The sequence below is a fragment of the Salarias fasciatus genome, chromosome 23, assembly GCF_902148845.1.
Source record: "Salarias fasciatus chromosome 23, fSalaFa1.1, whole genome shotgun sequence".
Lineage (NCBI taxonomy): Eukaryota > Metazoa > Chordata > Actinopteri > Blenniiformes > Blenniidae > Salarias > Salarias fasciatus.
In genome coordinates, this window is record NC_043766.1 from 24,092,470 (window position 1) to 24,106,015 (window position 13,546).

At 42.3% G+C, this 13,546-nt stretch overlaps 1 protein-coding gene across 2 annotated transcripts in view; it reads left to right on the forward strand.

Annotated features, from left to right (window-relative positions):
• Positions 1 to 13,546, forward strand: part of ralgps2 (Ral GEF with PH domain and SH3 binding motif 2) — an 81,372-nt gene that overhangs the window by 33,271 nt on the left and 34,555 nt on the right. For both annotated transcript variants that reach the window (XM_030082653.1, XM_030082654.1), the window contains exons 6-9: positions 2,988 to 3,071; positions 6,976 to 7,065; positions 7,179 to 7,271; positions 11,868 to 11,994. In XM_030082653.1, the coding sequence (XP_029938513.1) occupies positions 2,988 to 3,071; positions 6,976 to 7,065; positions 7,179 to 7,271; positions 11,868 to 11,994 (394 nt within the window). The remainder of the gene's footprint in view (positions 1 to 2,987; positions 3,072 to 6,975; positions 7,066 to 7,178; positions 7,272 to 11,867; positions 11,995 to 13,546) is intronic.

The window sequence follows — 13,546 nt, forward strand, 5'->3', positions numbered from 1 at the left end:
AAATGAGGTCAGAGAGATTATGAGATTATAGAAATGTTCATTTTATATTTGAGATTTTTTTTGTTGTTGTTCTTTCTGATAGTAATGCTTTTCTTTCCTCCTTCATATTGCTTGGTTTTTATCCCTCAGTTATAAATTGCATATAGAACCTCTTGTTTAATGGCCCTGTTGTTAGTATAGATTCTCTCTCAGCTCTATAGGCCTGTGCCTAAAAGAGAATATGTTTCAGTCAGCCCAGCGTGTGGAAATGACAATCTGTCTGTGGTTTGGCAGAATGAGTTTTTTTTTTTTCTCCATAACTTTGCTCTTTTACTGCTGCCTTTAAAACCATTGACTTTCCAGAGCTGCCTCGTCAAATCCTTTCACCAAAGACTCAACTGTTGTCAGCTTTTCTACGAAAACGTTGGCTGCAGTTTGTAATGTCAGAGTGTGAAACGAGGCTATAAAAGCTTTAGAATAATAAAGGAAGTAAATCCTTAATGGTTTCTGGACAGGCTGTTGATCAGCTCCCTGCTGCTTGGATGCAAGAGGCAACTGCACTTGGTTTCAAACTTCAGACCTGAAAAACAAAAGGCTTTTTAAATTACTTCACCATTAAGTGCTGGCAGAAGGCTGGATCTGGGTGGATTTATAGATTACCTCAGTGCTTCTAAACACCAAATTGGTAACCTTCAGAATAGAAGTGACTTTATCGGAGGATGTTGTCGTCATTTCACGCTGTTTTTGACAACCTGAAAGAAGCAAACCCCCCCCCCCCCCTCTCAAACGCCCGCTCAAACACCCGCTACAGGTAATCCCATCTTCCATACCCCACTGAGGGAAAGCTGCAGTAGACAGCTGGTCCAGACGGTCTGGTGCTGAAGATTTGGGGTTAGGTGGTTGGTGTGCTGCGGAGCCAGGGGCACACCGACTGTCCGTACAGCTCCTCTCGGATGTGCCGCCTACCTGGGTGGCCGAGTGTCAGCTGGAGAGGCGAGACACACAAACTCAGCCATCTCCCGCTAAGTTTGGAACGTCTTTATTTTAAGAATCATTACCAGAGTTGTGTGGATGAGAAGGAGAGGGGAATGATTGACATGGTGGCAGGATGAAGGGAAGCACTTGTTTGAAGAGGACAGATGTTAAATAAACGACTGGTGCATCTCGGCGAGACAGGCCCGAGGCTTCCCTCTCCTGCCCCTCTGGTTTAGCTCCTTCTTGTGACGGGGACAGCTGGCCTCAGCACACAGCAGCTCCTTGCAGCCTAGTAAACCTTGAGTAGAGATGCTGTTGAGTCAATCTCTGTATTTTACTTTACAAGCTTAATGTGTATTCCCCACTCTTTCGTCCACTGTACTCCTTTTTCTTCTCCTTGTATCCTCATCCTGACTCAGGCTACAAGGAAGGACCCAAAAGCATTACCTAGCCCACGCATGAATGTCTGCTTTTAACATCTGTATTTGATATGTTGCCTCTTTCCTCTCGCTGGCCGCCTCCAACAGCTCGGATACACAACTTTCAATGAGCGCAACTTCTCGTCCTGATGCGATCCAGCTTAGGGAGTTGTGAGCAGTTGGGTGGAAGTTGTTGCTTCCAGACAGCCAGACTGCCTCACAGGGGGGGTATTATACAGGAGAGGGGAGGGCGACTGCAGCCTGATTCAGCTGTTCATATTGTAGCCCAAGTCAGCCGGGCTGGCAGGGATTAGGAGGAGAGCTTGCACAACATTTTTCCTACTGTTATGTCAGTGTCCCTGGCCTGTGGACAGCCTGCAGGGGCCAACGGAGGAGCTGGGTTCCCTCTCGCAGCGTCTGTGTGGTCTTTACCTCACCCCTGAGGACAGCAGCTGAAGGCCAAACTAAGTCCAGCCTGGTATTCTGAGAGTAATCACTGTTTGTGCATTGTTGGAAATTTCTGTGTTCGTGTTCCAAAAAGTTCACCACTCTTCCTCGGCTGCAGATGCTTTGCATGGTTTGCATCGGTGTAGTTACTGAAATGAATCATTTACTGGATTTTGACAGAAAATATACAAATTATATCTCCAATAAATCATTTAGGTTATTTACAAAGCAAAAACTGCCAGCTCATTAATTCTGTTGTCAAAATTGTGATGATTTGTAGCTTTTCTCTCTGCTTTGTGTCATTGCAAATTAAGCAGCTCGGGCTTTTTGCCTGCTGGCGAGCAAAGTAATTATTTGGGTGACATCATGTTGCTCGCTTGATGTGATGAACATTAGTTAAATCTGACATTTTGTGAATCAACAAAACTGCACAGTGGGGTACTTTGGCATTTTATTGTACGTAGAGTAACCAGCTTCACTGTTGCTCCGTATCTTTTTGCCATCACATTTTTTTTTAGATCAAACACAACATTCACATCTGGTCTGTTCTACCAGTTTGATTGTGTCTTTTGTGCTTTATCTATTTGGAGCTGAAGTTTTAGTGATTTCAGTTTAACAGATGTATTTCTGCAACACATTTAATTTGCCATTGATCTTTAAAACAATAGCTTCAAATAAATATTCCCACAATGTTCTCATACAAGGGGCTGTTCTTTTCCACTTGGAAAGTGCATGTGAAGGGCCAGACTTTAAACTGAATACAATGCTGCTCAGTACCAGCGTTCTTAAAATGATGAATGATAGTAGGTTTTCAGTATACCGTTCTTTGCTTTTGTAAATAGGTACTTGTTGAATAAAATCTCACCTTAAAGGCCAGTTTGGTATTGAAATAGTGCCAATTTTGTGACGATTCTTAACTTCCGTAGTGAAGAAAGTGAATTTATTCTTACAGTCATTGTTCAATCTGTCAGAGCCTTCAGGATGTCTCTGTCTTTCTCCTCATCTGCTTTCCTCTCTTATCATATCCTGCTCCGTACCGCCTTTCCAATTCCCACTGAGTTACCTCTGACTAGACTGTTGAATACGTCCAATAGAATATTGGCATGCACAAAAAATGCTTCAAGTCAGTGCATAGCTAACCGTTCTGTGAATTTTGTGTGTTTTCAGGAGTTGTCAAGTTGTGGCTGGAACAAGAAGGAGAAGCACAGCTCTGCTCCGAATGTTGTGGCCTTCACCCGCAGGTTCAACCAGGTGAGACTCATGCACAGTGTCCACATATGGCTTGTCCAGTCTCAATCTCACTTAAAAAGGAGAACAGAAGAAAACAGTCTATCTTGCTTTTATGAAAAAAAGAAAGAAAAAGAAAAAATATTTATGAGCATTGGCCGTCAAAGAATGGAGAGGGATTACAGCACCTTTTTCCACCATGATGATTCCTCCATGATTCCTCCATCCTACAAGTATCAAATCATCACCTCAAGTTCAGCAGGGATTTTTTTTTTTTTTTTTTTTTTTTTTTTTTTTGAGGTTGTGCTTATCGTGGCAGCCCTTAATAATCCCCATGTGTCCTCCCTTCCTCCCTCACTGCGTGTCAAGTAGTCATACATTATAAATGCCCCCGAGGTGAAGCAGGTCTTTAGAAAGGCAGCCTCCTTTTGTTTAGCGGGTCTGGAATCTGACATTCATGAAATTAGTCATGTGCACGAGGAGGCGAGCGAGCGTTTGGCCTGCTCCCTCCGATGCCCTGTGACTTCATCCGCAGGAAGCTGCGGGCATCGTTTCAAAGAACAGTTATGCGATTCATTCCACTTATAAGTGTTTTTGCCCAGCGTCTTTAAAACCCCGCTTAACTGCCCTCTCGTATAAATATGAGATGATCTGACAAGAATGCGTTGCTGTGGAAACCTGTCCATGTATTGCAAATCTCAGATTGTGATTTAAGAAGTGAGCTGCTCGCAGTCAGCCGCCGGGAGCCAAGCAAAATGAGCTTTTTGGACAGTGGGACTGGGTAGAGCCGAGAGCCCCACAAAGCCTCTTTGCACGAGCTGAACTCCTGGTCTTCCCTCAGGCCGAACCTTGTTGGCATTATGCTTTGGGGAGCCAGTGAAGCAGGAAAGAAGAGTCCAGGCTGTTTAATACATTGTCATAAATGTGTTTGGTTTATTTGCACAGAGGAAACGATACACTTGCAAGCTTTTTGTGCTGTAATAAATGGACCAAAGGCTATCATGAAAGAATTCATGGTGATTACCGTGTGAGACAACTGACTTAACAACATGTCTGTTAGCAGTGTGTGTTTGGCCATTAATTGCCCCAATCATTGGCTGAGTCTTCTCCTCGGTCCCTTGCTTTCCTTCCCTCAGGTCATTAAACTGCTTCATCCACCTCTACAGTATCAGCTTGTGGGGAATCTGTCTGCTTCCGTTTATTTATGATTATTGAAACACTGGGGCCTCGTCGCTCCATCTGGAGGCCTTGAAACACGCATAAACACAGTCCCAAAGACATAATTTTTGCTTCAGGACATAATATGTGATCCATGAAGACTCGACCCCGTCTGCTAAGCCCTTTCGCTCAGACATTCACACACTTGTGAGCTGACCTGTCTGGAGCATTGCCGTGAGGAGTGATGTCAGTGCTGCAGTTTTGGAAACCAGCGCAGACGGAGACACACACTCCGCACAGCTCCATAGGTGAAGGAATTTTATAGAAATGCGTTATCCGGACTGGCCTCAGGCATCACAAAAATGAAACGACCATACTGGAAACAAAACAAGCCACGACAAGTCGAGTTCCCATCTTGAACTCCGATTTCTTTCTTTTTTTTTTATGGTATTGGTCTAAATGTGATACAGGATTATTTTCCTGGAAACTAGTCTGGAAAAAATGGATTCATTGTGCATTCCAGGTTAAATGTTCAACTCCCTGTTACGCAAGGAAACAATAGAGGCACTTTGAGTGTGATGTACAGACAAACTCAAATGTCAATTACGTGCAACTCACAGCAATTTGGTGATCTTACCGGAGGCAAGAGAAGCCAGCTACAGGTGATAGATGCTGCTCAGTGGCTTTAAAATGTTGCATCTCAAATGCTTTGGATGGCAATGGAGATGGGGACGATGGGGACATCTTTTTTTTTTTTTTTTTTTAACTTAATTCACCTCTTCGTAGAGACAAAGAGTTGATTTGAAAAACCGTGTCCCAAAAAATAAGGGTGGTCAATATGATTAGAGTCTGTTTATATCTGAACGTATGCGGTAATTACTGGAAATCATTTTGTGTTGCACAGTGAAAGTAGATGTGACAGCCCCTCCTTTTTTTTAAGAATTATTTCAAAGCTAAAGTTGCTGATCCACTTTACAGCAAGAAATTCATCAGTTAAACAGCAGAGTAGAATTCCTTTTAAGTTAAGTTTCACTTCCTGTGTTCCTACATTGCTCTGTAATACGTCACTGTGAAAATTAAAAGCATATGGCTCCATTTCCTGTAGATACTCTACTTATAGATTGTACTTTTTTTGGTGTGTATCATGAGTTTACTCAAACACAAAGTGAGAGAAAGAATGAGCTGCTGGATGAATTTATCTCTTCAGTCTTCTGCTCCACACCTCTTCCCTGGAATAAAAACAAGTCTCTGGGATTTTTCCAGGAAAAACTAGGCAGAGACAGCTGTAGGTTAGCATCCGTGCACATCAAGAATGTTAAAAAGCACTGAGCCACACACACACACACACACACACACACACACACACACACACACACACACACACACACACACACACACACACACACACACACACACACTCACACTCTCAAGTGTATTTAACCCACGTTACCACTCGAGACTGGAGAAATAATGTTTACATGTTGTGTTACCATTAAAATCATTCATGATCCATGGAAACACACCCAAGGAAAGATAAAGTGATTTTTAATCCAGGTCTGACTTAAGGTTTACACACAACATGGCCAGCAATCAGAATTACGATTCACACACATTTCGCTTCAGTCAGTGACCACATTGGCCTCGTTGGCCAAAGAAGGGAAAAGTGAAGACAGGAGAGTGAAAAGCTCATTTAAAACCAGAAAGATCTAAATGTCTTTGTGCTAAGAGGAAACAACGATGGTCAGTCCTTATCAGAACACAATGTGCAGACAGCTGTGGACTTTGAAAATCTTTGGAGCCCTGTGGTGTTGAAGCGAAGTTCCCCTCCCTTTACCTCCTCTCGTCTCTCACTCCTCTCCCTTTTCCTCTTTCCATTCCCTTGGTCCCTAGAGTTTAAAAACTGATTGATTCACTGACTTGTCCGTGTGTGTGTGTGTGTGTGTGTGCGTGTGTGCGTTCTTGTATTTCTATCCTTGTCGGGGCCAAATGTCCCCACAAGGATAGCAAAACGTGGAACGACGTGCCTTGTGGGGACCTTTTTCCGGTCCTAAGTAGGAGAAACAGTGTTTTCTTGACCATGTTGTTGTTACTGAAAAAAGTAAAAGTGCAAAAACATTTCTATAGGGTTAGGCTTTGTTGTGGTGTGGGTTAGGGTAAGGGTCAGGGTTAGGGGCTAGACATGAATGGGAGTCAATGGACGGTCCCCACAAGGATAGAAATACAAGACTGAGCGTGTGTGCGTGTGCATGTGCGTGTGTGTGATCAGAACTTTTGGCTTACCAGGATTGTCCCTAAAGAGACAGATTTCCAACATCACTCTTGGTCTGGCCAAGTGCTCCAAACACACACAAACACATTTACCGTATCCTCCTCCTTTCTCAGTTGACACATCGAAAGTTATGGTGTGTATCTGTTGTGTAATCAGCTGGACTCCAACAGATTTTCCTCTGGATGTCTTGTTTTTCCTCAAAAGCTAATTTCTAATGGATTCCTAATACGTAGCAGAGTTCCCAGTGCTCCATTTCTCTTTAAACTGGTTTCTGCATAGAGCTGCCAGGACCCTCTGCAGATCTTGGCTCAGGACTCAGTCATGAGGTTTAGCCGAGCGAAACTCACTGCTTCTCTTGTAACATATCTAAAAACCTTCTTGTTCTTTGAGCAGTTTAGAATATTGAGAAATGCAAGTTTTACATCATGTGTCATGCTTGTTTTTTAGTGAATTTGTGATTGTTGCCTGGTGACATTTTCCTTGTTTATGTGTGTTGTATAGACAAGCTTCTGGGTCGTACGAGAGATCCTCCATGCACAGACGCTGAAGATCAGAGCTGAGGTGCTGAGTCTGTATATTCGCACTGCCAAGGTACACTACTCAACTGTTACCGTAAAAGCTTGCAGTCTAACAACAGGTGTTTATCTGTTTTGATGATTTTTTTTTTTTTTTTTTAAATTTATTTGATTTGTTTTTCTCCACAGAAACTGTGTGACATTAACAACCTCCATGCAGTCATGGCTGTGGTGTCAGGGTTACAGAGTGCTCCCATTTTCAGGCTCACTAAAACGTGGGCGGTGAGTATTTGTTCTTCTTTGAAGATGCAGGTGGTTTATTACTTTAATGCTGTCGGTAAACACAGAAAACACTAAAATCTGAACAAAAATACAAGGTACTTAAACCAAGGCTCTTGGAACAAGAGTAATGGAAAGGGAAGTGTTCCACTAGCGGACCTTATTCTCCCCAAATTCCATGGTTGACTTAATTTAGAGTCGGTTGTGGCTGCAATTCCTTACTTTAGCAAATGCCCAGAACCTCCTTACAGATGGCTAGGCATTTAGAGATGGGGAAATTTTGAAGTAATTTTTCACTGTAGACTTGTGCTTGTGTCAGTAATACGTGAGGGAGAACCCGTCTACATTCACAGGAAGATGTAGAGCTTACATAATATGCCTCAGTAATGCTCTGAGCTAATGAGGTAAATCACTTTGTCTCTGGTCCACAAAAATGGCAACTGCTGATGGCCAATTAGTGTCCATACATACAGACATGCATACATCTTCGTATCTGCCTTCATCTTCTGTTGAGCTAAATTTTCCAAACGTGATCATAATGCATTACCTTGACCAGAAACACTTATCTCACTGGCCTCTGACAACTGCTGATTGGTTGGAGACTAAAGATTTGTAGAAATCTGAAAATATAGAATGAATGATGTATTAACTCCATGTAAGATTTAGTTCTGTTTTGTCTTAACCTCACATGAATGTCACACGACTTTCAGGGCTTTATTGATAAAACTACACATTTTTGGCAATTCCATTTCACTTAGATTGGAAGTACAGAGGTTGTGCATGGGTCACGTGAGATTTATGCCAGGGAGATGAGAATTAATCAGACATCTGTTGAATGGACCAAATAGAAGAAGTGCAGAATCGGCGGCATGAGGGCCGCACTGACACTTACTCTTGAAAAATCACTTGAAGGCATCTGCACTGACTATGGGTTTGAGTGGTGAGACAAAGTGTTAATTTTTCAAATATGTTTAAACATTCCAAAACAGTCACGCATTCTATAGCTGTCACACGTTCTATAGTTATTACACATTGTAAACATGTCACATTCTGTGGCTGTCACGCCTTCCATAACTGTCACACACTCTATAGCTGTCATTCAATGTAAAACTGTCACACATTCTTTAACTGTCATATATTGTTAATCTGTCACACGTTCTTTAACTTTCATACATTGTATAGCTGTCACACATTCTATAAGTGTCTGAAAAATGTAACAGTCACACATTCTATAACTGTCATTTAATGTAAAACTGTCACATATTGTAAAAGTGTCACACATTCTTTAACTATCATACATTATAAATCTGTCACACACTCTGTAGCTGTCACGCATTCTGTAACTGTCCCACACTCTATAGCTGTCATTCAATATAAAACTGTCACACATTCTATGGGAATGGCTAGTGTGATGTCACAAGTCACTTCCGGGTCCAGCACTCAATGTAAACACAATGGCTATTGCCAAAGAACCGGTCACTTTTTTCTCGGTGACAGTGTATTTTGCTGACTTTCCAAAGTCAGTGAAGAGGGGTCTAAACCGTAGTCCAGCGCACAAACCCGCAACCGAACCGCAAACCCGCGCATCAGCCCGATTACTACCGCGACCCCATCCTACTGGTTGAAACACGACCCGCAGCCCGACCCGTAATCCGTATGTAAACTAATCATTTTGGGTCGTATTGTCTGAATACTGAACAGCATATCGCCACAGTTAAGGTGCAGTGAGTAAATAACGCACCTGAATGAAGCAGCTCTTCCAATAAAAGCCTGACTTCAGTCATGAATCATCAGCCCTGCGTGTTCTTCTCCCATGCAACTGTAAAAACACTTGTTTGTTATGTTTAATGCTTTTAAACATTTAATCTCTTAAAGGGAGCTTTACGTGTGTAATAGTAGACTTACCTTCTGTCCAGACTTGAGCGGCGTTCAGTGACATGTTTTAGAATCCATCGAGGAGAAAAGTAATCCATCAGGGAAGCTGTGTAATGTTTGAACACTTCAGGAACATTACAAAGTGATAGTTGTACGTTTTATCAATTTATTTCTCAAATATCTAAATAGCTATTAACTGTTTTGGAAGTGGCGCTTGTTAGACGGCGGCAGACTGTTTGATGCTCTCGTCCAATCACAAATTGTGTTGTTAGGTGGTGAAACGCGTTTAAACAGCTGAGCCAATGACTGTCACAAAATAGCTGAAGCAATGACCAAGATAGTTTTTTGTAGTTTGCTCAACTAACTGAAAAGCCCGGAAATGGATGCAGAAGAGACGCGGTGCAGCTGCAGACAGTCGTAGCAGATGGATCACATCACAGCTTTACAAACAGCTTCCAACTTACGTTTTTATTTTGTTTTATTTATTATTATTTTATATTGATTCACATGAGTCAATCTGCAACCCGCGATCCGAGCCGCAAGCTATTTTCCCCACCCATATCCGAACCTGAGAAAAAAAAAAAGCTTTTAAAAACCACCCGCAAATCAGCTGTTTTTGCGGGTCCATCCTGCCACGGACAGGAGGCTGTTTTAACAGTGCGCAAAGACGCACACGCTGCAGAGCAGCTTCAGATCAAGCAGGGGAAATGCTGCTGTTCAGCCCCGAAAAGATGTGTGACTTTATTTTGTCCTGTGCAGTTTTACACAATATTGTACTGGCCGATAGTTACTTTTGATGTGCCAGTGTCGTGCCGAGAAGTGACTGCCTGTGAATGTAAGTGAATGTAAATAAACTCAAGTTTAGCAAATGAGGACGTTTAGTCCAACATTTTATTAAGCCTTCTAATTGTCTTTAATTTAAGCAGCACTGGCAGCGGGTGGCACGCGCCGCCCTCGTGGACTGAGTCCCGGGTCCTGCTTGGTCCAGGGTCCTGCTTGGTCCAGGGTCCTGCTTGGTCCAGGGTCCTGCTCAGGACCGGGTCCGGTGCTGGATGTGTGTGTCTCGGTGGGACCGTCCCCGCTGTGGGGAGCAGACCGGGCTGTGGTGCCGCTGCTGTCTGGCTCTGAGACATAATTAAATGAAACAATAAAAATCTGAGCTGTATACCGTGAGTCCGCCTCATTATCTGTAATATCAGGAAAAATAATATAATGATGTAATATCAGAGGAACGCGGTAGTAGGATATGGTTTTGTTGACATCGTTCCTGTTGTTACAACACGGGACACAGCACGTCACCGTCATACGCTTTGCTATTCAGCTTCAATGACGTAGCTACTAGCCATTCCCATAGCTGTCTCGTATTCTGCAACTATCACACAATCTATAGCTGTCATTCCATAGAAAACTGTCACACATTCTAAAAGCAAGACCCTCGGCCCCCACAAGCCCCTTGTTTTATCGCCCAGCCCTCTGCTCAAATATTAGGTGACATGTTTTAAAGGCCTTGTACCTCTTCGGCAAAATTTGACTCGTAGTTTCCAGAAACTCTATAAATGTTTGCAGGTTCACATCTTCTGTTCGCCTGACACTTTTTAGCGAGATATGGATTCAGCCTTAACCTCAGTCCACTGAAAGCGTGTCTTCATCTAAAAATGTATTGATTCTACTCAGATGAAAAAGGTTTTTATTCCCAAAAGGAATACAAATCCCTAAATTGTATTGGCAGATTAAGGTCCCATAACCATATAAAAGATAATTGCCAAACGCATTACAAGCACAATTTCTGCAGATATCATTTATGCTCTCAACTCTTCTCAAAGTCATTTGCCTGCAGTGCTTTCATGCTGCGGCCCTAGGTTAACGTGTCCACTTTAGGCTTACTGTTTGTAACTCTCACAAACAGACAAGCAGACACTCACGCAAGTATGCAAACAGTCGGTATCTAACTGAGAGACTACATTCTTCTCTGTTTTGATCTCAGCTGTTGATCCTGCTGTAACCGGAGTTCAACAAATGACAAGGCATGTTGGATGTGGCAAGGAGGATTTTGAAACGAATGTATAGTTACTGCTGTATGTTTATTTTCATACTAATACCTGCCAATTACAAAATATACCCAAGCCATTTCACTTATTTTGTAGTGAAAGTACAGTAAACTGTCAACCAGCAAAGATGAAATAAGCGGTATTGCTTATCTCCATACCGAGTGTTTGCATTGTACATTGTGATTAAAAGGAATCACTCCTGTGTATATCATGCACAAGAATGGTACGCAGATCAAAACAGTTACTAAACTCAGTGGATGCTAAGATGCTAATCGATGAAAACATTTGTGGTATATGTAATCATTCCCCCAAGGCTTCCCCCAGAGAGGAGCTTCACATGGAGAGAACGCACACAAGGTCGCAGTGATCTTGACCTTTTGACATTTGGGTGCTCAAGTGGGAGTGAACTTATTAGCCTGATATGAAGTTCCCTCATGGTGTTTGGGGAGATATCTGCCAGTGTTGATGGACATCTGTGACAGTGCTACATTAGTTAACGTTTTAATTACAAACATGTTGGTTTTTGTGCCAGATCATATTTCCTGACTGACTGTAGCTGAGTTAAAAGATGTTTATGTCTGTTGTATCTTTCAAAGCTCTGATGTTTTTATCCATTCTAACGTCATCATGTGCTGCTGTTGCTCCCTCTACTTCTCTCTCCCTGTTTGCCTCACAGTTACTGAGTCGGAAGGATAAAGCAACATTTGACCGGCTCGATTACCTGATGTCCAAAGAAGACAACTATAAACGTCTGAGAGACTACATAAGCAGCCAGAGCATGGTCTCTTGTATACCATACCTAGGTAACGCGCTCATTCTTCCATGCACACACTGTAGTGAAACAGAGTAACAGTGGGGTCTCTCAGGGTCTGTGTGACCTGCCCTAAGATGTGTTTCTCAGATTTACTAGCTACTCACAAGCTAAAGTGGACACTAATGACAGGCATCTGGAGCTAGCAAAGCGAGCCGCCTCTGTCTGTATGTTTAATACCATTACCTCACAGATCATGCAGCCGTGCTTCATTGTTTGTACGTTTTCCAGTTCTTAGTGTTTTTTCCAGTAAACTTTTTGTTTCCACTGTAGCTGTCACCTCTTTGTATCCCATCGTTTATTTTTCCTTTTTTTTTTTTTTTTTTTTAACTTCTTTTTGTTCCAATGAATTGAGAGGAGCGAACGGTAAACATAAATTTGTGGCTCAGTTATGAAACGTCTAAAAGTTCCATTTATTCAGAACAAACACATTAATCATTAAGAAAGCTATACAGAGAAGTCTTTTTCCTTTCCTCAGTTCCTATACTCTCACTTTTATTTGGGCTCTGCGTTATGACTTCATTGAGGACTCCCTCTTGGGGAGAAAACACACGTGCCCGTGTACGTGGTTTGACCGCCCTGTTTGTTCTTGTTTTCATTCAGTGTTGACAGGATCACTTTGATGATTTTTACAGCCATGTTTTTTTTTTTTTTTTTTTTCCTTTTTGTAACCATCGGGCTGTTATCATAGCTACTGCTGCGTGATTTGAACGTGGACGCTGAAGTATGTGCAAACTAAAGGCAGACACCACTGCAGTCTGTTTGTCGTTAGAGAAGCCTTCAACACACCCTATTTTTTCCTACTGGGCTCCATCTTGGAAATCTGGACCTAATGACCATCCAAGAGGCAAATGTATAGCTAATGCCATGAAACAGAACACACTTCCCATCTTAACTGTCTGTCCTTTTTGTGCGTGTTTGTGTGCACATTTATGTTGATCTAAAATAATTATTTTCCCCTGAGTAAGCATTTAGAGTGGTGTGTGATTTGATACTGTTTGTTTGGGCGGAGTTTCCTGTGCATGTACAAGCTTGTCAGTGAATGCATCAGACATGTAGTGTGTGTCCAGCTGGCCATCTTCCTGCCTGTGATGGAACTAAGCTGCCAAACGATATTGCCACTCTTTCATTCTTGGACATTTTTTCCCTCTGAAGCGTGGCTACTGGGTAATGGGGGCATGTTTTAGTTTGTTTCTCATTAGATTTTGGTGCATGTGTTTATGTCTCCATACGCTCAATCAAGGTACCTGTTGAATTGGGGTCTGGACTTAAATTGCACTCCCAAACCACAGCACAGGATTTAAATTACCTTGCATGTTTTTCTACGTGCTAAATAAGCAACAGGAGGGTTACACTCAAACAAAGTGTGTGTTTGTACTTGGGCCACTTTTGTGAACCTCTATCATGTTCCTTTGCTTCATTTGCATATTTTTGAGTGTGATTGCTATCTCTGGTAATAGCAAATTTGAAGAAAGATTCATGTGTTTACTCTGAGTCGGTTCTGATTTTTCTTCTACAGTGTAATGTTTGTGTCTCGATGTGTG